Source organism: Astyanax mexicanus, chromosome 19, assembly GCF_023375975.1.
Source record: "Astyanax mexicanus isolate ESR-SI-001 chromosome 19, AstMex3_surface, whole genome shotgun sequence".
NCBI lineage: Eukaryota > Metazoa > Chordata > Actinopteri > Characiformes > Acestrorhamphidae > Astyanax > Astyanax mexicanus.
In genome coordinates, this window is record NC_064426.1 from 4,448,332 (window position 1) to 4,466,619 (window position 18,288).

General features: G+C 38.3%; 1 protein-coding gene across 5 annotated transcripts in view; it reads right to left on the minus strand.

The window, feature by feature from the left end:
* Nucleotides 1–285: 285 nt before the first annotated feature.
* Nucleotides 286–18,288, minus strand: part of clec16a (C-type lectin domain containing 16A) — a 95,390-nt gene continuing 77,387 nt past the window's right edge. For 4 of the 5 annotated variants that reach the window (XM_049467792.1, XM_049467793.1, XM_049467791.1 and 1 more), the window contains 2 exons: nucleotides 15,768–15,908; nucleotides 286–3,357 (listed from right to left, as the gene is read on the minus strand). In XM_049467792.1, coding sequence (XP_049323749.1) covers nucleotides 2,852–3,357; nucleotides 15,768–15,908 — 647 coding nt within the window. In that variant the 3' untranslated portion in view covers nucleotides 286–2,851. The remainder of the gene's footprint in view (nucleotides 3,358–15,767; nucleotides 15,909–18,288) is intronic. The other variant, XM_049467794.1, reaches the window with a different exon arrangement.

Sequence of the window (18,288 nt, forward strand, 5' to 3'; positions counted from 1 at the left end):
AATATGGTAACTATATAGTGGTTTAGAAGTAATGTAAGAATAGAACTGTAGTCTTGTTTGTCCCCTCCATCCGTCGTCCTCACTCTCTTATGGGAACGAACTGAAATTAAATGTAAAGTTTAATTTTGTTGAGTAAAATAATTTTATATCAACAATACTCTACTCTATACACACTACTTAAGGTACTTTTAACTACCTCAGGGTGGGGACCATGAGGTCTAAACTGCAGTGTGAACCGAACCATGACTTATTTTTTGCACTGATGCATCCCAACAAACAACTATCTACAAATAATAATATTTAATACATATTTTTGTGCAGCAAACTAAAGAAAAAGGCAAAAAGCAAAAAAGCAAAACACAAAAAGCAATAATTCAAAGGGCTTTCAGACAAAGCTACTGTTGAAGTGCAAATTCACGTTCAGTCAAAGTGAAGTAGTCCTCCAGGAGAAAGCACCGCTGGACAGACCCAAAAGTCTTTGTACATTCCTCAGTGTTTAAGACTGGTAAAACTCAGTGGGCACTCATTCACCCACTTGAACATACTTATAAAAACAAACCTGTTTTACGATCTCCATCCCTTTCTCTCTCTCTCTCTCTCTCTCTCTCTCTCGCTCTCATTTCTCTCACACTCATCTCATTCAATCAATTAATCAATCAATCAATCAGTCCACTCATTCACACAACTCAACGCCACCCAAACACACAGCACCATGACAGAAGACCACAAAACAATGGTGCTCAGATGAAGAAGACAAAGAAAAACAAAAAACAATCATAACAAAGCTGTGCTTTGAACGACTTCATCGACCATCAAGAACACCTTTGTTCCCATGAAAGCATCACTGTTCTAAAGAAAGAGAAAGTATGCAAAAACTCTGCGTTCCAAAAACTACAAAGACAAGCGTTCACATAAATCATTAACCGATACACGGACACGACCAGGCTCACAGCGACGCTCGGCACAACTCCAAGCGCAGTTTGCTCAGCTTTACCCTTCTTTCCTCAACTATAAAAGTAGGTCAAGTTTACTGAAATATCAGACACGGTTTCCTTAGTTTGGTCCCACTCTGGGAAACTGGGAAACTCCCTGGTCAAAGAATTGGATCAACATAACATAGACATGATTTCTTCTCTGAGACTCTCTTTAAGGTTATTTTCCAGGTTTTCTTCAGCCCGTCTGACAGAATTGTTCTTAACTCAAATTTCCTTTGGATAAGGATTACATCGGTCACTCAATCTAAGAACCCTAGTGATGAAATTTAAGTTCTAGTGACGTAATTGCTGGTCAAAGTCTCAAAGTCGTCCTTCAAAAAGTTCCTTAATGTCTTTAAAAGCCCTCACACTCTTATTTGTACCTGTACACACTATCCACTCTACAGTGCTTCATCCTAGAATGTGGGAATGTTGGGCAAAGGTATTGGAAGAATCAAAAGGAATCAGGACAGAGTGATTTTTTAAAGGACGCAGCTGATGTATCCTTTGTGGCTCTTGTTTTTTTTTTCAATAAGGCAAGGTGACCTTTAAAAAGAAATGTTTACTGTGGTGTGTAGAACACAATTATTTGTCTTATTAGCTTTGGAGCTCACAAAAACAAATCTACAGAGGAAAGTTCCCAGGTGAAAGCGTTGGATCAACATAACATAGACATTATTTCTTCTCTAAGACTCTTTCTAAGGTTAGTTTCCAGGTTTTCTTCTGCCTGTCTGATAGAATTAACCCTAACTTGAGTTCCCTCAGTTAGAGAATACACTGGTCACTCAATCTAAGAATCCTGGTTCTGAAATTTAAGTTCTAGTGACATAATTGCTGGTCAAAGTCTCAAAGTTGTCCCTCAAATAGTTTTTTTTTTTACATGTCTTTTAAAGCCCTCACACTCTGAATTGGAACTGTAAACACTGTCTACACACTGTCACTCTACAGTTGAGTCATCCTGGAATGTGGAAATGAAGGTATTGTGTTCTGTTTTGACATAAAGAACAAAGGTATTGGAAGAGTTAGAGCTATGATGGACAGGAAGCCAAATTTCAGAGTGATTAATTAAAGGACGCAGCTGATGTATCCTTCGAGGCTCTCGTTTATTTGCATTATTTTACCCATTAATATTATTATTTGTCTTATTAGCTGTGGAGCTCGCAAAAACAAATCTATGGAGGAAAACTCCCTGGTCAAAGCGTTGGATCAACATAAAATAGACACGATTTATTTTCTAAGACTCTCTCTAAGGTCAGTTTCCAGGTTTTCCTCAGCCTGTCTGACAGAATTTTCCCTTCATATAAGAATTAAACCGGTCACTTAATCTGAGAATCCTAGTTCTGAAATCTAAGTTCTAGTGGCGTAGTTGCTGGTCAAAGTCTCAAAGTCGTCCTTCAAGGAGTTCCTTCAAGTCATTGACAGTTTATCATCCTCACTGTGGGAATATTGGTATTGTTTTCTGATTTGACATAAAGAACAATGGTATTGGAAGAGTTAGAGCTATGATGGACAGGAAGCCAAAGTTCAGAGTAATTTATAGTAATTTAAAGGACGCAGGTGATGTATCCTTTGTGGCTCTCGTTTTTTTTTTTTTTTTAATAAGGTATGGTGATCTTTAAAAATAAGTGTGTAATGTGGCGTGTAGAACCCAATTATATGTTCGGTGGAAAACGGTGAAAAAAACTTTAAACTATTCCAATGTATAAAGGTATAATTTTTAAGGTACTACTTCTATACCACCTAAACTTGGATGAAGGGGAAAACTGAGCAAATATTTCTGCACGTTTGTCGCCAGACTGTCGCTGTAAGGACTGAGCTGCTTCCCAGTGGTGGTCTCCACTGGACTGGAGTTGTCCACTCAGACCTGCTCCACTATTTCAGTCTATTTCGGTCTCCTGCTCGAGGTCAGGGTTGTCCTCGAGGTCTGACAGGTGAGGGTTAACGGCAGGTTCAGACTCTGCCTGAGTCTGGGCTTCCTCTCTGGACGAGTCCGTGTTTGGAGGCCTGGTCTCTGCTGGCTCTGAATCAGGAGAAGGCTCGTCTTCCTCTGGTATGACGCTAATGTCCTTCCTGTCCTCTTCCTGTGTGTTCTCGCCGTTGCCGTCGTCGTCCGGGGGCGGGTCTGAGACGGGCTCGGTGTGCTCGTGCTGGGTGGCGTCCGGCGCCTCCTCCTGGGCGGAGGACTGGGTGCTGAAGGAGCGCAGGCGGGGCGGGTCGGCTGGAGGCAGCAGGGTGAGGGAGTCCACGCTGAGCGTCTCGGCGTCGGCGTCCGACAGCAGAGAGATGGTGGGCTGGGCGGCGGGCGTCAGGCTGGGGGCGAGGGCAGGGGCTGGAACAGGGAGAGCAGGGTCGGTCAGAGCCACATGAGACCCCTCAGCATCATCTGTTACACCAACACAGCAGAGACAAGCAAGCAGTGGGAAAAGGGCAACCAACACCAAGCAAGCCCCCCACCAGCTCTACACTACTGAAAGCATGGATAGAGATAGATGAGAGAGACCTATGAGCAGAGCACACTGACCCAACACTCTCCTACAAACACCAGCAAATCTACACGTTACCTGTGTGTATTTCTTAAGAGACTGTAGAATTAAGTTGAGACTGTAGAAGTTCTATCATTTTTTTCTCCTACATTTAATAAAATTACCGTATTTTTCAGACTATAAGGTGCATCAGATTATAAGGTGCACTATTAATGAACAACTATTTTCTGGTCTATTTTCTGGTCTATCTATAAGGCGCACTTGATTATAAGACACATTAAGCGACACTAGTAAGGATGCCTCAGTAAAATAAACTGTAATTCTTAAAAAAAAAAAAAAAAAAAATCTTTCAAATATTATCCCTTTATACAATCAATACTTTCCTGTTCAAAATGGTCTAGAACAGGGGTTGAAAATAGGTGGCCCGTGAGGTTGTGTGAACTATAATAATTGGAAAATAAATATAAATGAATAAAATGCTTCTCTGGAGAGCTTTTGTTTACCATCCTCCCCTGTCGCTCTCTCTCTGTCGCTCTTGGCGTGACTTTAGTTTTCGCTCGTTCTCGTTTTTTCGCCCGTTCTTGGGCTCCCTATCTCCTTATAAGGTTTTTTTTTTCACGGCCGTGTCCCAATTCACTAGTGGCACAGCGGTAGTGTATTGTACTGCGACCCTGACGACACAGGTTCCTTCCCGCACGAGAGACTTTCCTTTCTTCTTGGGTTTACCTGCTTTGAGATCAACTGTTCTGCAACTGGGTTCAAGAACCCTCTGGGCTGGAGAGCTACCAGTCAGATTTTTGTTTTTTGTGGAGCGCCACATAATAGTCAGTTTTAATTCTGGAACATTGTAAATATAATGCAACAGACCCTAAAATCCCAACATGTATAAAAGAAAACTAAAAAGTGGATGGAGAGAAAACATTCTAGATACAGCTCTGGAAAACAATAAGAGATCACTTAAAACTGATGAGTTCCTTTGATTTTACCAAATTAAAAACCTCTGGAATATAATCAAGAGGAAGATGGATGATCACAAACCATCAAACCACCAAACTGAACTGCTTGAATTTTTGCATCAGGCGTAAAGGCATCCAGTCAAGTTATCCAAAAGCAGTGTGTAAGACTGGTGGAGGAGAACATGATGCCAAGATGCATGAGAACTGTGTAAAAACTAACCAGGGTTATTCCACCAAATATTGGTCTCTTATTTTTTTTCTCCAGAGCTGTACATCCAAAAATGTGCAGAGGTTCTACATTGTAATAATAATAATAGTAATAATAATAATAATACATGTGTGTCTGTAGGTGTTTGCTTGTTCAGGCCTTTAGGAAGTGCTTAAAAGGGTGTTAATCCAGGAACATCAAGTTCTTTATAACAGCATTAAAAATGGCCGTGGTGTTTGATAGCATACTGTGCTCTTTTATGCTCGTTTGACTTGTTTGACTCACTGCTTCCTGCCAGTGTAGCCTCTCGACCTCCTACATTAAGAACACCAGTGTGCCTTTACTAATAGATAAGTCTGTTTTATGTTTTAATTGAGTCCTACCAAGATCATATTAATTTAAGACGGACAACAAATCTTTCTTTTCAGTCGATATAATTAAAAAAAAGTGCATGATTTATTTCGTGCATATCTGTTAAAAGCATCAGGTAATTTTGGAGGATTTCCACACCACCCCTTCAAAGAACTCACAGTTCCTTCTGCTCTCTTGAACCGGAGCCAAAGGCATGTGAATAAACATCTGCACACAATGTTCTCTGCCTATTTTAGCAGTTAGAGGAATAGCCTGTGCTATCAGCTGGTACAAGCAGTACTTTGGCTATGATGCGCTATAGGGGAGGAGGATACTGCTGAAACAAATGTACAGAGATTAACTTGATTAAAATCTGATTAAGCAGGAAAACACTGTTGGTACGGAAGACAAAAATGGACAGAAATACGGACGGATGGAGACAAAATAAATACACACAAGTGCGATAGAACTAAAAGTAAGTAAACTGTGATAGAGGATGCTAAACTGAAAGTGAAATGGTCTTTACTAAACTCTGTCTGACACTAAAACTAAAATTACATACTCATACTCATACTACATACTCATTGATTCTGCACACACTGCTCATCTAATCAGCTGCTTTAAGAGCATAGAAGCACATTGTAGATCTGTAGTATTTGTTTTTCTGTATACTTTATTATTATTATTATTTTTATCCTCTTTTCTTTTACCCTGTTCTTCAATACTCAGGAAAATCACACAGGAGAGAAAACCACCACAGAGCAGCTAATATTATTATTATTATTATTATTATTATTTGGGTGGTGGGAGGTTATTATTCTCAGCACTGCAGTCAGTAATTAGCACTGTCTAGAATGGTGGTGGTGTATGAGGTGTTTTTGTTAGTGTGTGTTGTGCTGGTGGTAGAGTGAGTGGATCAGATGCAGCAGCAGTGCTGCTGGAGTTTTTAAACACTTCGTTTAATCACTTGATTACTGTCCTCCACTCTATTACACTAATCAGTGTTCAAGGGTCCAATGAGTTTAATGGCAACTCTAGTGTCCAGAGTGAAGTTATTAAGTTGCTAAATTAACGATAAATAGATTTTTCATGTGAACTAACAATCACTTCACTGAGCATGGTGACATACTTGCGTTTTAATTTGGTGACATTAAAGTCAAATCCTTTTCAATTTATGCTCATAATTGGATTTAAAATCTCTCTCTTGCCCTCAAGTTGCTGAAAGTGGAATATGGAGCTAGAGTTCATTTTCTCAATTAAAGATCTAATTTTTTTGTGTCCTGCTCTCATAAATTCAGTATTACCTTTAATTTTATTTTATTTGTTTTAAATATTATTCATTGAATACTGTTGATTAATGATTTTTATTAAGCAATTGATACCACTAATATAAATATAATTAATATTTTTTTTGTTAATCTAACAGATTTTTGTATTTACCCATTATTAAAAATGTATTCCTAAGATGAAGAAAATGTTTAATTAATCGTGATTAAGCAAAAATGCTGTTGCAATTATTTTGATTCATTTTTTTCAATCAATTAACACCCCATATATTATAATCATATATATTTAACCCATAAGAGCCCAGAGCTATTTCTGAATACTGATACACACAAACAAATTCAAAATTGAATCTAAAAAATTAAGTGAGAAGCTATTTCATGTTTGTTTTCTTATTGTGGGAACGCCACAACAATTTCAAAACATGTATTTTATTTTTTTTCTCTAGAAATCAGGTCAGAGCTAGTTATATGGATCTTTAAACATTTTATTGAAGCGTTTAAAATGTTAAAATGGTTAGAACAGAGCTGTAGAAGCAGAAAACACTTTTAAAAGTATGATCTCTAAAGCACTGATGACCAAGCACTCCTATATATTTTGTTAATAAGATCAGATAAACTAAATTACTTTGTGACTTCATTAATTAAAATGAGACACAGATATTTAAAGGGTCTGTGGCTCATACATCACTATGGGCTCTTTTGGGTTAAATCTTCATTTTTTTATGCTCATTACATCATATATGCCTCAATAATGCTGAAATGCAAGCACACCTCTGAACCCAGAGAGTATTTACAAAGAGACCACACCAAAACTAACGGCTGGAAAGAGAAAGCACACTCCGCTGCTCGTGCACAGCCACTCGTGCACAGCCGCTCGGCGCTGGTGTGGGCAGCGTGGGCAGGTTACACAGTAACCCCATTGTTTCTGGCCCCCCCCAGTATCCTAGCAGCTGAGAGAGCTGGTTCTCAGAAGTACCGCTACTCGAGTTCTGCATGTGATGTGCTTCAGATTTGTAAGGGGTTCTGGCTCTAGTGGATACAAGCTGTTTCTGGAGACTAGCCAGAGGTAGTGGGAGGCGGGGGCACGCGGACATGCCTGATAGGTGGGTGGGTGGTGGATGGGTGGGGGGTGGAGCTCTAAACCCACTGTCCACCATGACTGCCATCGTCCGTTAGAGAAAACACACATCTCCGGACTTCCCTGACAAACCCGACTAGAGGAGAACAGAAGAACAGGGCAGAACATGGAATTCAGAGGGATGAAAACCAACAGTAAACAGCAACACTACCACAATTAGGGTTGGGTGGTATCCATTTTGTTCATAATATAATCATACTGAGTGGGGATGTGCCGTATTGTATCGTACGCAATAATAACCACCAACATTTTTGGATATGGTTATCACAATATAAGCCATTATATATCTACTATAGAAACAGGTTATATCTGTCCTCTATAATTTATTTTATTTTAATCCTGGATTGATGTAGATATCTGAAGTGCATTTTTTATTAGTATCATGACATTCTGGATCGCGGACTTCTGTTAAAAATGTGAAAGTTGAGGGCTAAAATGCTGCCACTATGAGCAGGAGGTCGCAGGTTCAAACCCCCGCTCGTGTAGCTTTTTCCATCAAGCTGACGGCAATTTTGCTCCCTCTGGGTGGGTAGATGGCGCTCTCTCCCCACATCACTCCTAGGGTAATGTCCGCAGCACAGGGCATCTGTGAGCTGATGTATCGAAACCGAGTCGCTGCGCTTTCCTCCGAGCGTTAGCGCTGTGATGCTGCTCGGCAATGCTACATCAGCAGCAGCTCGAAAAGAAGCGGTGGCTGGCTTCACATGTATTGGAGGAACATGTGTTAGTCTTCACCCTCCAGGTGTGTTGAGGCATCACTAGTAATAGGAGGAGTCCTAATGAGTGGGTTGGGTAACTGGCCTTGTAAATTGGGGAGAAAATGGAAAATAGTTATTGTATTTTTAATATCTCAATTTTCATTTGGTCACAGTAGTGTATTCATGAAATATATCCTTTTTAATTTAGTGTTTTATAATATCACTAAGAGTAGTGTTATCGCAAAGAAATACCACAAAATATTGTGATATTATTTTGGGGGCATATCGCCCAAAGCCTTCTCCAGCACATCCCAAAGATTCTCAATGAGGTTAAGGTCTGGACTCTGTGGTGTTTTATCCCACCCTCAGGGAGCGTCCCCATCCAACATGAATAAATGAGGTATTATGGCCTGTTTTAAACACATTGCAGAAAGTTTTCCGTTATACCACCCAACCCTAATCACTACAACTGCAGTCTGGATGCTGTAAAATTGAGGCAAAATCTGTAGTTTATGTTTAAAGACAAGGAAAGTCAAGCACATGCACTTATCAGAAGAGTTCAGTTTAGTATAGTGTAGTTAACATGCAAAACAAGCAGGTTTCTCCTGGATATACAGGAGTTGCAGAATTTGGTACTGTTTACCTACAATCATTGGCCATTTTATCAGAAACACTATATAATTGTGTTTTTCTAATGTTTACTTTGACTTTTATTTGATTGCAGACAGTTATAAACCTGTGAAATTGATTTAATTTTTTTTTTCTGCATTTAGTAATATATATCCATTTCTGCATTCCAGGCCTGCAACACAGTTAAAAAGTTGGGGTGATAAAAATAAAAAAGGTACCACTTCAGATTTTAGATATATATAACATATTTATATATATATATATATATATATATATATATATATATATATATATATATAACATATAGATATACAGTTGTGGTCAAAAGTTTACATACACTTGTAAAAAAACATAATGTTATGGCTGTCTTGAGTTTTCAATAAGTTCTACAACTCTTATTTTTCTGTGATAGAGTGATCGGAACACATACATGTTTGTCACAAAAAACAGTCATAAAATTTGGTTCTTTCATAAATTTATTATGGGTCTGCTGAAAATGTCACCAAATCTGCTGGGTCAAAAATATACATACAGCAACAAAATTTGTCAATTTTGGTGATGTAGCGAGTTGTGTCAATCAAATTAGCTTCATGTCATGGCCTCTTCACTTCTTGTAAGTGATTCTGATTGACTACAGCTGTTGACTTCTCATGAGCCCATTTAAATAGGGCTCATTTGACCCAGTGACTAGACTCAGCTACAAAAGCTACAATGGGAAAGTCAAAGGAACTCAGTGTGGATCTGAAAAAGCGAATTATTGACTTGAACAAGTCAGGGAAGTCACTTGGAGCCATTTCAAAGCAGCTACAGGTCCCAAGAGCAACTGTGCAGACAATTATACGCAAGTATAAAGTGCATGGAACAGTTGTGTCACTGCCACGATCAGGAAGAAAACGCAAGCTATCACATGCTGCCGAGAGGAGATTGGTCAGGATGGTCAAGAGTCAACCAAGAATCACCAAGAAGCAGGTCTGCAAGGATTTGGAAGCTGATGGAACACAGGTGTCAGTCTCCACAGTCAAGCGTGTTTTACATCGCCATGGACTGAGAGGCTGCCGTGCAAGAAAGAAGCCCTTGCTCCAGAAAAGGCACCTTAAGACTCGGCTGAAGTTTGCTGCTGATCACATGGACAAAGATAAAACCTTCTGGAGGAAAGTTCTCTGGTCAGACGAAACAAAAATTGAGCTGTTTGGCCACAACACCCAGCAATATGTTTGGAGGAGAAAAGGTGAGGCCTTTAATCCCAGGAACACCATGCCTACTGTCAAGCATGGTGGTGGTAGTATTATGCTCTGGGGATGTTTTGCTGCCAGTGGAACTGGTTCTTTGCAGAAAGTAAATGGGATAATGAAGAAGGAGGATTACCTCCAAATTCTGCAGGAAAACTTAAAATCATCAGCCCGAAGGTTGGGTCTTGGGCGCAGTTGGGTGTTCCAACAAGACAATGACCCAAAACACACATCAAAAGTGGTAAAGGAATGGCTAAACCAGGCTAGAATTAAGGTTTTAGAATGGCCTTCCCAAAGTCCTGACTTAAACCCCATTGAGAACATGTGGACAGTGCTAAAGAAACGGGTTCATGCAAGAAAACCATCACATTTAGCTGAACTGCACCAATTCTGTCAAGAAGAGTGGTCAAACATTCGACCTGAAGCTTGCCAGGAGCTTGTGGATGGCTACCAAAAGCGCCTAGTTGCCGTGAAAATGGCCAAGGGACATGTAACCAAATACTAATGTTGCTGTATGTATATTTTTGACCCAGCAGATTTGGTGACATTTTCAGCAGACCCATAATAAATTTATGAAAGAACCAAATTTTATGACTGTTTTTTGTGACAAACATGTATGTGTTCCGATCACTCTATCACAGAAAAATAAGAGTTGTAGAACTTATTGAAAACTCAAGACAGCCATAACATTATGTTTTTTTACAAGTGTATGTAAACTTTTGACCACAACTGTATATAACACATTTTAGATATAAAGACACAAATATAGCTAAAAATCTATTTTATTATTACCGTATTTTTCGGACTATAAGGCGCACCGTATTATAAGACGCACTATCAAAGAACGCCTATTTTCTGCTATTTTTCCATACATAGGGCGCATCGCATTATAAGGCGCGTTAAGTGACACTAGAAAGGGTGCCTATATCAAAGTGAACAGGGGTGGCGCCATGTTTCCCTTCCCCCACCGGGGGTGGTCGCTTGCCGGTGGAGCGTCTCAGTATATATAAATCTAGCTCTTTCAAAGTCAAACGAGTGCTGGATATGAATCTACACAGATTCCTCTCCTGAAAACTGTTTATTTGGGTGAGTAACGTGCTTCAGTTTATTTACAGTAAGCTTAGATTTCCAGATGTCCACTAAGGCTTGCTGCACCAGCGTTAGCATAGCTATCCGCTAGCACGCTAGCTAGTCACCTAAACTAGTAAAGTTAACCCAAACTTAAACGACAGCGTTACACTGAGTAATCCTGCGTGTTCTGGTAAGACAGTGAGATATTAGCTAGCGATTCGTCCCCCGTAGCTTGTTTTAACACGGTAAACAAGCAGATTACAGGCTGATAAAACTCACCTCTGAGAGAGTTAGCGCTTAGCATCTAGCTAATGCTAGCCAGGCAAAGCAGCACAGACTTACAGGCCGATAACTCACCTCTGAACGGTGAACGCTTAGCGATTAGCATCTAACTCTAATAATACTGCTCCAGCAGTATTAAAAGTGCTAAATTTAGAAAATACTGATCTCTGAACAGTGAAAAAGCTAGCTAGCTAAGCGGTTAGCATCTAGCTAATGCTATTGCTGCTCTGCACGGAGTGTGTGTTTACTGCTCCTTACACCTGACGGGTAAAATTTAGATAATACTGATCTCTGAACAGTGAATAAGCTAGCTAATGCTATTTGCTGCTCCAGCCTCGGAGCTGCACGGCTCTGGACTCTGTATAGCACTGAAACTCTGTATAACGCTGCACGGAGTGTGTGTTTACTGCTCCTTACAACCTGACGAGTAAAATTTAGATAATACTGATCTCAGTGAATAAGCTAGCTAGCTTAGCGGTTAGCATCTAGCTAATGCTATTGCTGCTCAGCCTCGGAGCTGCACGGCTCTGGACTCTGTATAGCACTGAAACTCTCTATAACGCTGCACGGAGTGTGTGTTTACTGCTCCTTACAACCTGACGAGTAAAATCCATACAAAAGGCGCACCGTATTATAAGACGCACTGTCAATTTTTGTGAAAATTAAAAGTTTTTAAGTGCGCCTTATAGTCCGAAAAATACGGTAATAATTATGGCTTACATCCAATGAAAACCCAATAATCAGTGTCTCAGAAAATTAGAATATAAAATAAGGCCAATTAGTACTTTTGGCAGTGTGCCAAGTCCTGTTGGAAAATGAAATCCGCATATAATTATCAACAATGAAAGAAATATACGCTTAAAATAGATCAATCTGTGTGTAATACATCTATATAATATATGGGTTTCACACTTTTTTGAACTGAATGACTAAAATAAAGTTACTTTTCAATGATATTCTTATTTTTTTACTTTTCAACTTTACTGTAGGTCCACCTCCGCCCATGTTGAATGGAATGTTTTTGAATTAAAGGGGTTTCTGATAAAATGCCCACAAGCTGCAGCTATTGCTACTCATTGTACCTCATAAACTGGACACTCTGTTTATATTAAAGGAAAAAAAAAACCCTCACCAATGCAACTGACCACAGATTTACCCTGTACACATAAAGGGAAGAGCACTAGTGTCTCTGCAGCTCTTAATTTGAACTCTTCTGACTCTTTCTTCTGAGAGAAAGCTTCCAGAGAAGTGAGGAGGGGAGGAGGGACGCTTCTCCAGCCCACAATTTCACTTAAGAGTAAAGCTTAAAGCTTAAAGGTCACTCCGCCTCACAGTTCTGTCTAACTGTGAAGTAATTACATTGATTCACAGAGTCAGAGGGAGATTAGCACACACACACAGAGAGAGAGAGAAGAGAGAAAAAAAAAAAAGCCCATATCTGAATTAGTCAACCACCTCCAGTTCAGAGAGCGAAATCTGTAGGAGACTTCACAGAAGCCACAACACACTCTCTTATCTTCTCGAAGCTCACCGGAGCTGCTATCCTGGGCTTCTGCGGTGCGACGAGCTCGAAAGGCTTTCAGGTTTTTCCAAAACCACACTCCTCGACCACCAGGCCCTGTTCTCACAGCTGTGGGAGGAGCCGCTATGACAGAGCAGTCTTACGCTCAGCCCCGCCCACGCACTGATTAATAGCACGCTTTTCTGCAGAGAGCACTACGTTGAATCTGGACGCTGCAGCCTAGAACATGAGAGCATTGAGATGCTCATCTTAAGTAGCTCATCTAAAATTCTCAGAAAGTGGATAAAATTAAAGGAAAAAATAATAATAAAAAAAAAAATCGTCATTTAATATCCTTCTGAGATTCATGGAAAATCTAACTTGGTCTTATCGTTTAATTCCTGGAATTCAAACTTGGATGGGAGAATGCCTAGGGGGAAGCGTTCCCTGAAGGAATTCGCAATATATATATCACTTTCACAACGTTATCTTAATACGACTCTAGGGATGTAGGCACGTGTTTTTGTTCCGGGTTTTTTTTTTTTTGCATTTAATAATATATAACCATTTCTACATTTCAGGCCTGCAACACAGTAAAAAGTTGGGGTGATAAAAATAAAAAAGTTACCACTTCAGCTCTGAATATATTTTAGAACACATTTTAGATATAAAGACAAAAATATAGCTAAAAATCTATGGAAAATCTAACTTACTCTTTCCGTTTAATTCCTGGAATTCAAAGTTGGATGGGAGAATGCCTAGGGGGAAGCATTCCCTGAAGGAATTCGCAATATATATATCACTTTCACAACGTTATCTTAATACGACTCTACGGATGAAGGCACTGTGTTTTTGTTCCGGGGGTTAAGACCGCTTGTTTAAAAACAGTACATAAAGAGCCAAGCTCAAAAGCAAAATCTGCATCTGGAAAGCATCATCAAAATCAATCCCAAATCTCCCTGATAGAGCCTTAAAGAAGTGCGCTGAAGCTTTTATATACACCATACGAGTCAAAACATTGCATTTTTCCTTTCCATTTTTTTTTTATCAGCAGAGGCAGCGGCAGCAGGTGCACACTCCCCAAATACACTCACACCTGCTGTGTCTCAGAGCACTGCTATACAGAATGCAGGGAGTGTGGGAGAGAGCCAGAAGGGAGAGCCAGCAAACGGCAGGTTTAAGTTCATTTTTTTTAGACTCTAATCGCACAAATCAAATACAATAAAATGTTTAGCATCATCTATCTAGTATCTATCTAGTTCTGTGTGGCTCAAAATACATTAAACAATACAATCTTTGCATTTTAAGAAATATTAAGAAAATAATTTGAGGAATATTTAGAAACTTGGAAATTAGGGCCTTATTTCACCTGTGTATTTTTATTTGGGAATGTTTCATTTTATTAGAACAATTTGGGATCCATTGTTATAAAAGCATTTTAAAAGCTTTTCTATTTTTTTAAAATATATTTTTCATCGTTGTGCACAGGTTTAACTGAATAATATAAACTAAAAACGTCTTGTTTTTGTTTATGGTAAGCTGTAATATGCAGAATGACTATGAGTCAAGAACAAAGATAATCTTAAGGAAGTTATTAGAAACTTTTTTTGGATGCGTTTTTTTTGTTGACTTAAATAAATGTGGGCCCCAAACTGATTCTAGGAAGAAATTTCTTTTGAAAGATTCCTATTTCTTATGAAATTCTTAATTTGTGTTAATCTTACTTTCTTTGTAAGTATTTTGTATTTTTTCTTAGGAAAGCTTTCATGAATTAATCAGGCCTCTGGTGAATAACAGCAGATAAAACAGCACAGACTGATGCAGTGCAGGAGCTGAGCATCTCTGCTTTTAGGAGGGTTTGAGAAAAACATGTTCAAGGAGGTTTAACACAGCGAGTGATATAGTAATACTACCAGTAGATGTCCAAGAACGGTCTGTCATAAATCCCAGACTTTAGAAGGAAGAAAGGACAGATGCTGGCTAACCAATGAGCTTAGCTATCAGAACCTCATTGAAGGTAATTCAGGTAATATAAGTTAGGTAAAGTGATCCAGACTAGTGCTGGCTAATGCAGTCATACTAAAACATGCTAATATTAACTGCTATGAATTGCTATAACTGCTATGAAGAATTTAAAGGCTTTTTACGTGTTTGCTGTAATTTAGTACCCCCCTTTTTTTTTTAAGAAAAAAAAAACTCCTAAAAGTTTTGGTTTGGACTTTTCTCAAGAACCAATTTAAGAACATTCTTCGGAAGATAGTGGTGAATGGAGCCCATTCTTATGAACTCCTCAGCGCTAATTCTAGTGTGAATTCTTTGTAAGATTTTTTCTTAAGAATTCTTTGTAAAGTAATTGGCTTCTAGTTAGTAGTAGCAGACAAAATAGCACACACTGATGCAGTGCAGGGCAGGAAATTGCAATGTATGTTGATATTGAATTATGGTCCAGCCCAACTTAGCCTTATTATATTCTATTTTTTTTATTTTGCATGGATTTAACTTAATATCTTAAACTAAAAAAGCCATTTAGTTTATGACAAGCTGTAAAATGTCTAAAAACATACAAAAAATAAAACATAACTTTCTTATGAACTTCTTATCATACTTCATTAATTTCTTTTCTCAGGAAATCTTTGTCAGGTGACTGACCTTTTGCGAGTAATAGCAGTCAAAACAACCCCCCCACACACACACGATACACACACACACACACACACACACACACAGACACACAGATGCAGTCAGTGCAGGACCCGAGCATCACTGCTGTGGGTGGGTTAGAGAAAAACATGTCCAAGCACCGTCCGTCTAAAAGCCCCGAAAAGCCCAGTTCTCACAGACAGTCCTGCACTATTTCATAACAATGCTGTTAGTGTGTGATTTAACACTGTGTGAGAGAGATACAGTTACACTACAGGTAGCTGTGTGTGTGTGTGTGCGCAGTGTATATAGTGTGTTACCTGATGGGCTCTGTGTGGCAGACTGCACCGACACGCTGCTGGCCGTGACCGAGTCACAGTGACTGGTGCTGCCACTGGAGCTGGGGGAGGGGGAGGACAGGGGCGAGGGACTGTGCTGGGCGACATGGGCCACTGCAAAACCTGTAGAAACACACACACACACACACACACACACAGATATATTACACATCAATCACTGAGCTTGGAAAGGCAAAAACAACATGGAAGGTTACAATCATTCATTTATTTATTCATCAATCCAGTTTCTTATCTATTCTTCCCGTTAAGGATCAATATGGTCCAGAGCCTACCTGAAATCCACACCCATTCTCACACACACTCATTGTTGAAGTTTTTATGCCATTAGTGATCAGAGACAAGTTTTCATTCACACCATACACATATTAATAGCTATAGCTAATTTATATGCACCTTATCATAATCTTAACCTCAGTGACCTTCTTTTCTTTTACTTATGTAACTTACTTCACACTTTTTATAAGTAAAGCAACAAATTTTGCATAAAAAAAAAAAAAATGGACCACCAAAGTGTCCCCACAAAACATCATATTTTGCAAAGATGGGGGATCAAACTAAAATCCCCTATTTTTTTTATTCCTGCTATATACCCTGACATATTACAGATGTAAATATGTTATTGGCTAAAATAACATTTTGGATTTTTAAATAAACATTTTTTATTGAAATAAAATGAAAAATATGGAAAAAAATTGCTTTGTTTTGTTTTTTGTTTTTTTTTTGTAGTGAAATTGGAAGTGTTGGGTGGTGGGATGTAGGAGGGGTTTAATAAGTAATAAATAATAAAGTATTTTTAGTCCTCCGAAGAGGGGGGGTGGTGGCGGGCCCAACAAAAAAAAGAATAAAGAAAAAAGAAAATTACAATTAGAAAAACTATAATACGCACAGTTTTTTATGAAATATCTAACAAGACTTTTTGCTGTCTCATGGTGATATGAGTGAATATGTTTAACATACTGTTGCAAAAAACTTCTAAGTCTCCAAAGTCAATAAAATATATATATTTTTAAATCATTTTGGAGCATTTTTTGTTTCAATTATTATTGAAATTTTGATACAATGTAAAGAACAACCGGCAGATGTAAAAAAATATGTGTAAAATAAATAAATAAATAAATAAAATACAGTAAAATACAGCAAGCTGTTTTGTGTGTCCGAGTATGAGCATTTATAAAATGTAAACTAGATATTTAGACAAAGGTATTACTAAAGTTAGACCTAAAATTGCATCAGAACAGAGAGATTTAAGAGAATATGTTTACGATAAACTTGGTACGGTAACAAAACTTGGTACAAAACTTATTATAAGGGCTGCTGGAATAGGTAATAATTAACTCAAACTACTAAATAATGAGTGATTCATCACTATTCTGTTATTTTATCAGTGATGTAGATAAGCCAACAGGAAAAAGTGTGAATAAAAACAACCGCTTATAGTAAATCTCGGTAACACTTCTGTTTTCTCTGTGAGTTTGTATTGTTTATTGTAGTTTCAGTTTCCTGACTCAGCTCGGTTTCCTGCTCTGGTCTTCATTTATAAATCAGTAAAACGTTCCCCCCAGCCTGTCTGACTGTTCCCCCATCAGTCTGATAGAGTTTCTGATAAACGACAGCTAAACTGATGGGCTAACAGTCTCTGATTCCAGCGTATCTGATAACAATCCATTTAAATTTATCTACCTACTGTATTAACTGGAACCTAAAAAAAGGAAGAAAAAGGAAAATTACTGTAACTGGAAGCTAAACTCACTGCGGCACGATTAGCTGTAAATTGTGGTTCACAAGTGTCAGGAAAAAATGGGTAAAAAAAATGAGAAATGCTGACAAAAACTACTCCTGAGAGACATACAGCTGTTACTGTAACAAAAAAAGTCCTTTTAAAAGTAAAAAAATAAGAGAGCACTTAAAAATTATGAGTTTTCTTTAATTTTACAAAATTGAAAAAGACGGATGATCACAAGCCGTTAAACCAAACTGAACTGCTTGATTTTTTGCACCAGGAGTAAAGCAGCATAAAGTTATCCAAAAGCAGTGTGAAAGACTGGTGGAGGAGAACATGCTAAGATGCATGAAAATGGTTTAATAAAAAAATTAAAAACGGTATTTGACCAAATATTGATGTCTGAACTTGATTTATTTGCATTATTTGAGGTCTGAAAGCTCTGCATATTTTTTTTTTATTTCAGCCATTTCTCATTTTCTGCAAATAAATGCTCTAAATGACAATATTTTAGTTTGGAATTTGGGAGAAATGTTGTCTGTAGTTTATAGAATAAAACAACAATGTTCATTTTACTCAAACATAAACCTATAACATAAACTTTTTGTATCAGACATTTGTATATTATTACTGTCCAAAAAAAAAAAAACACTTTTCTCCATTTTTTGTTGATTTTTAGTTTACTACATAATTTGAGCAGACAAACTGTCCCTTACGCTGTGCCAAAATTTCTTGATGAACGGACCAATAGAAACTCTTCAA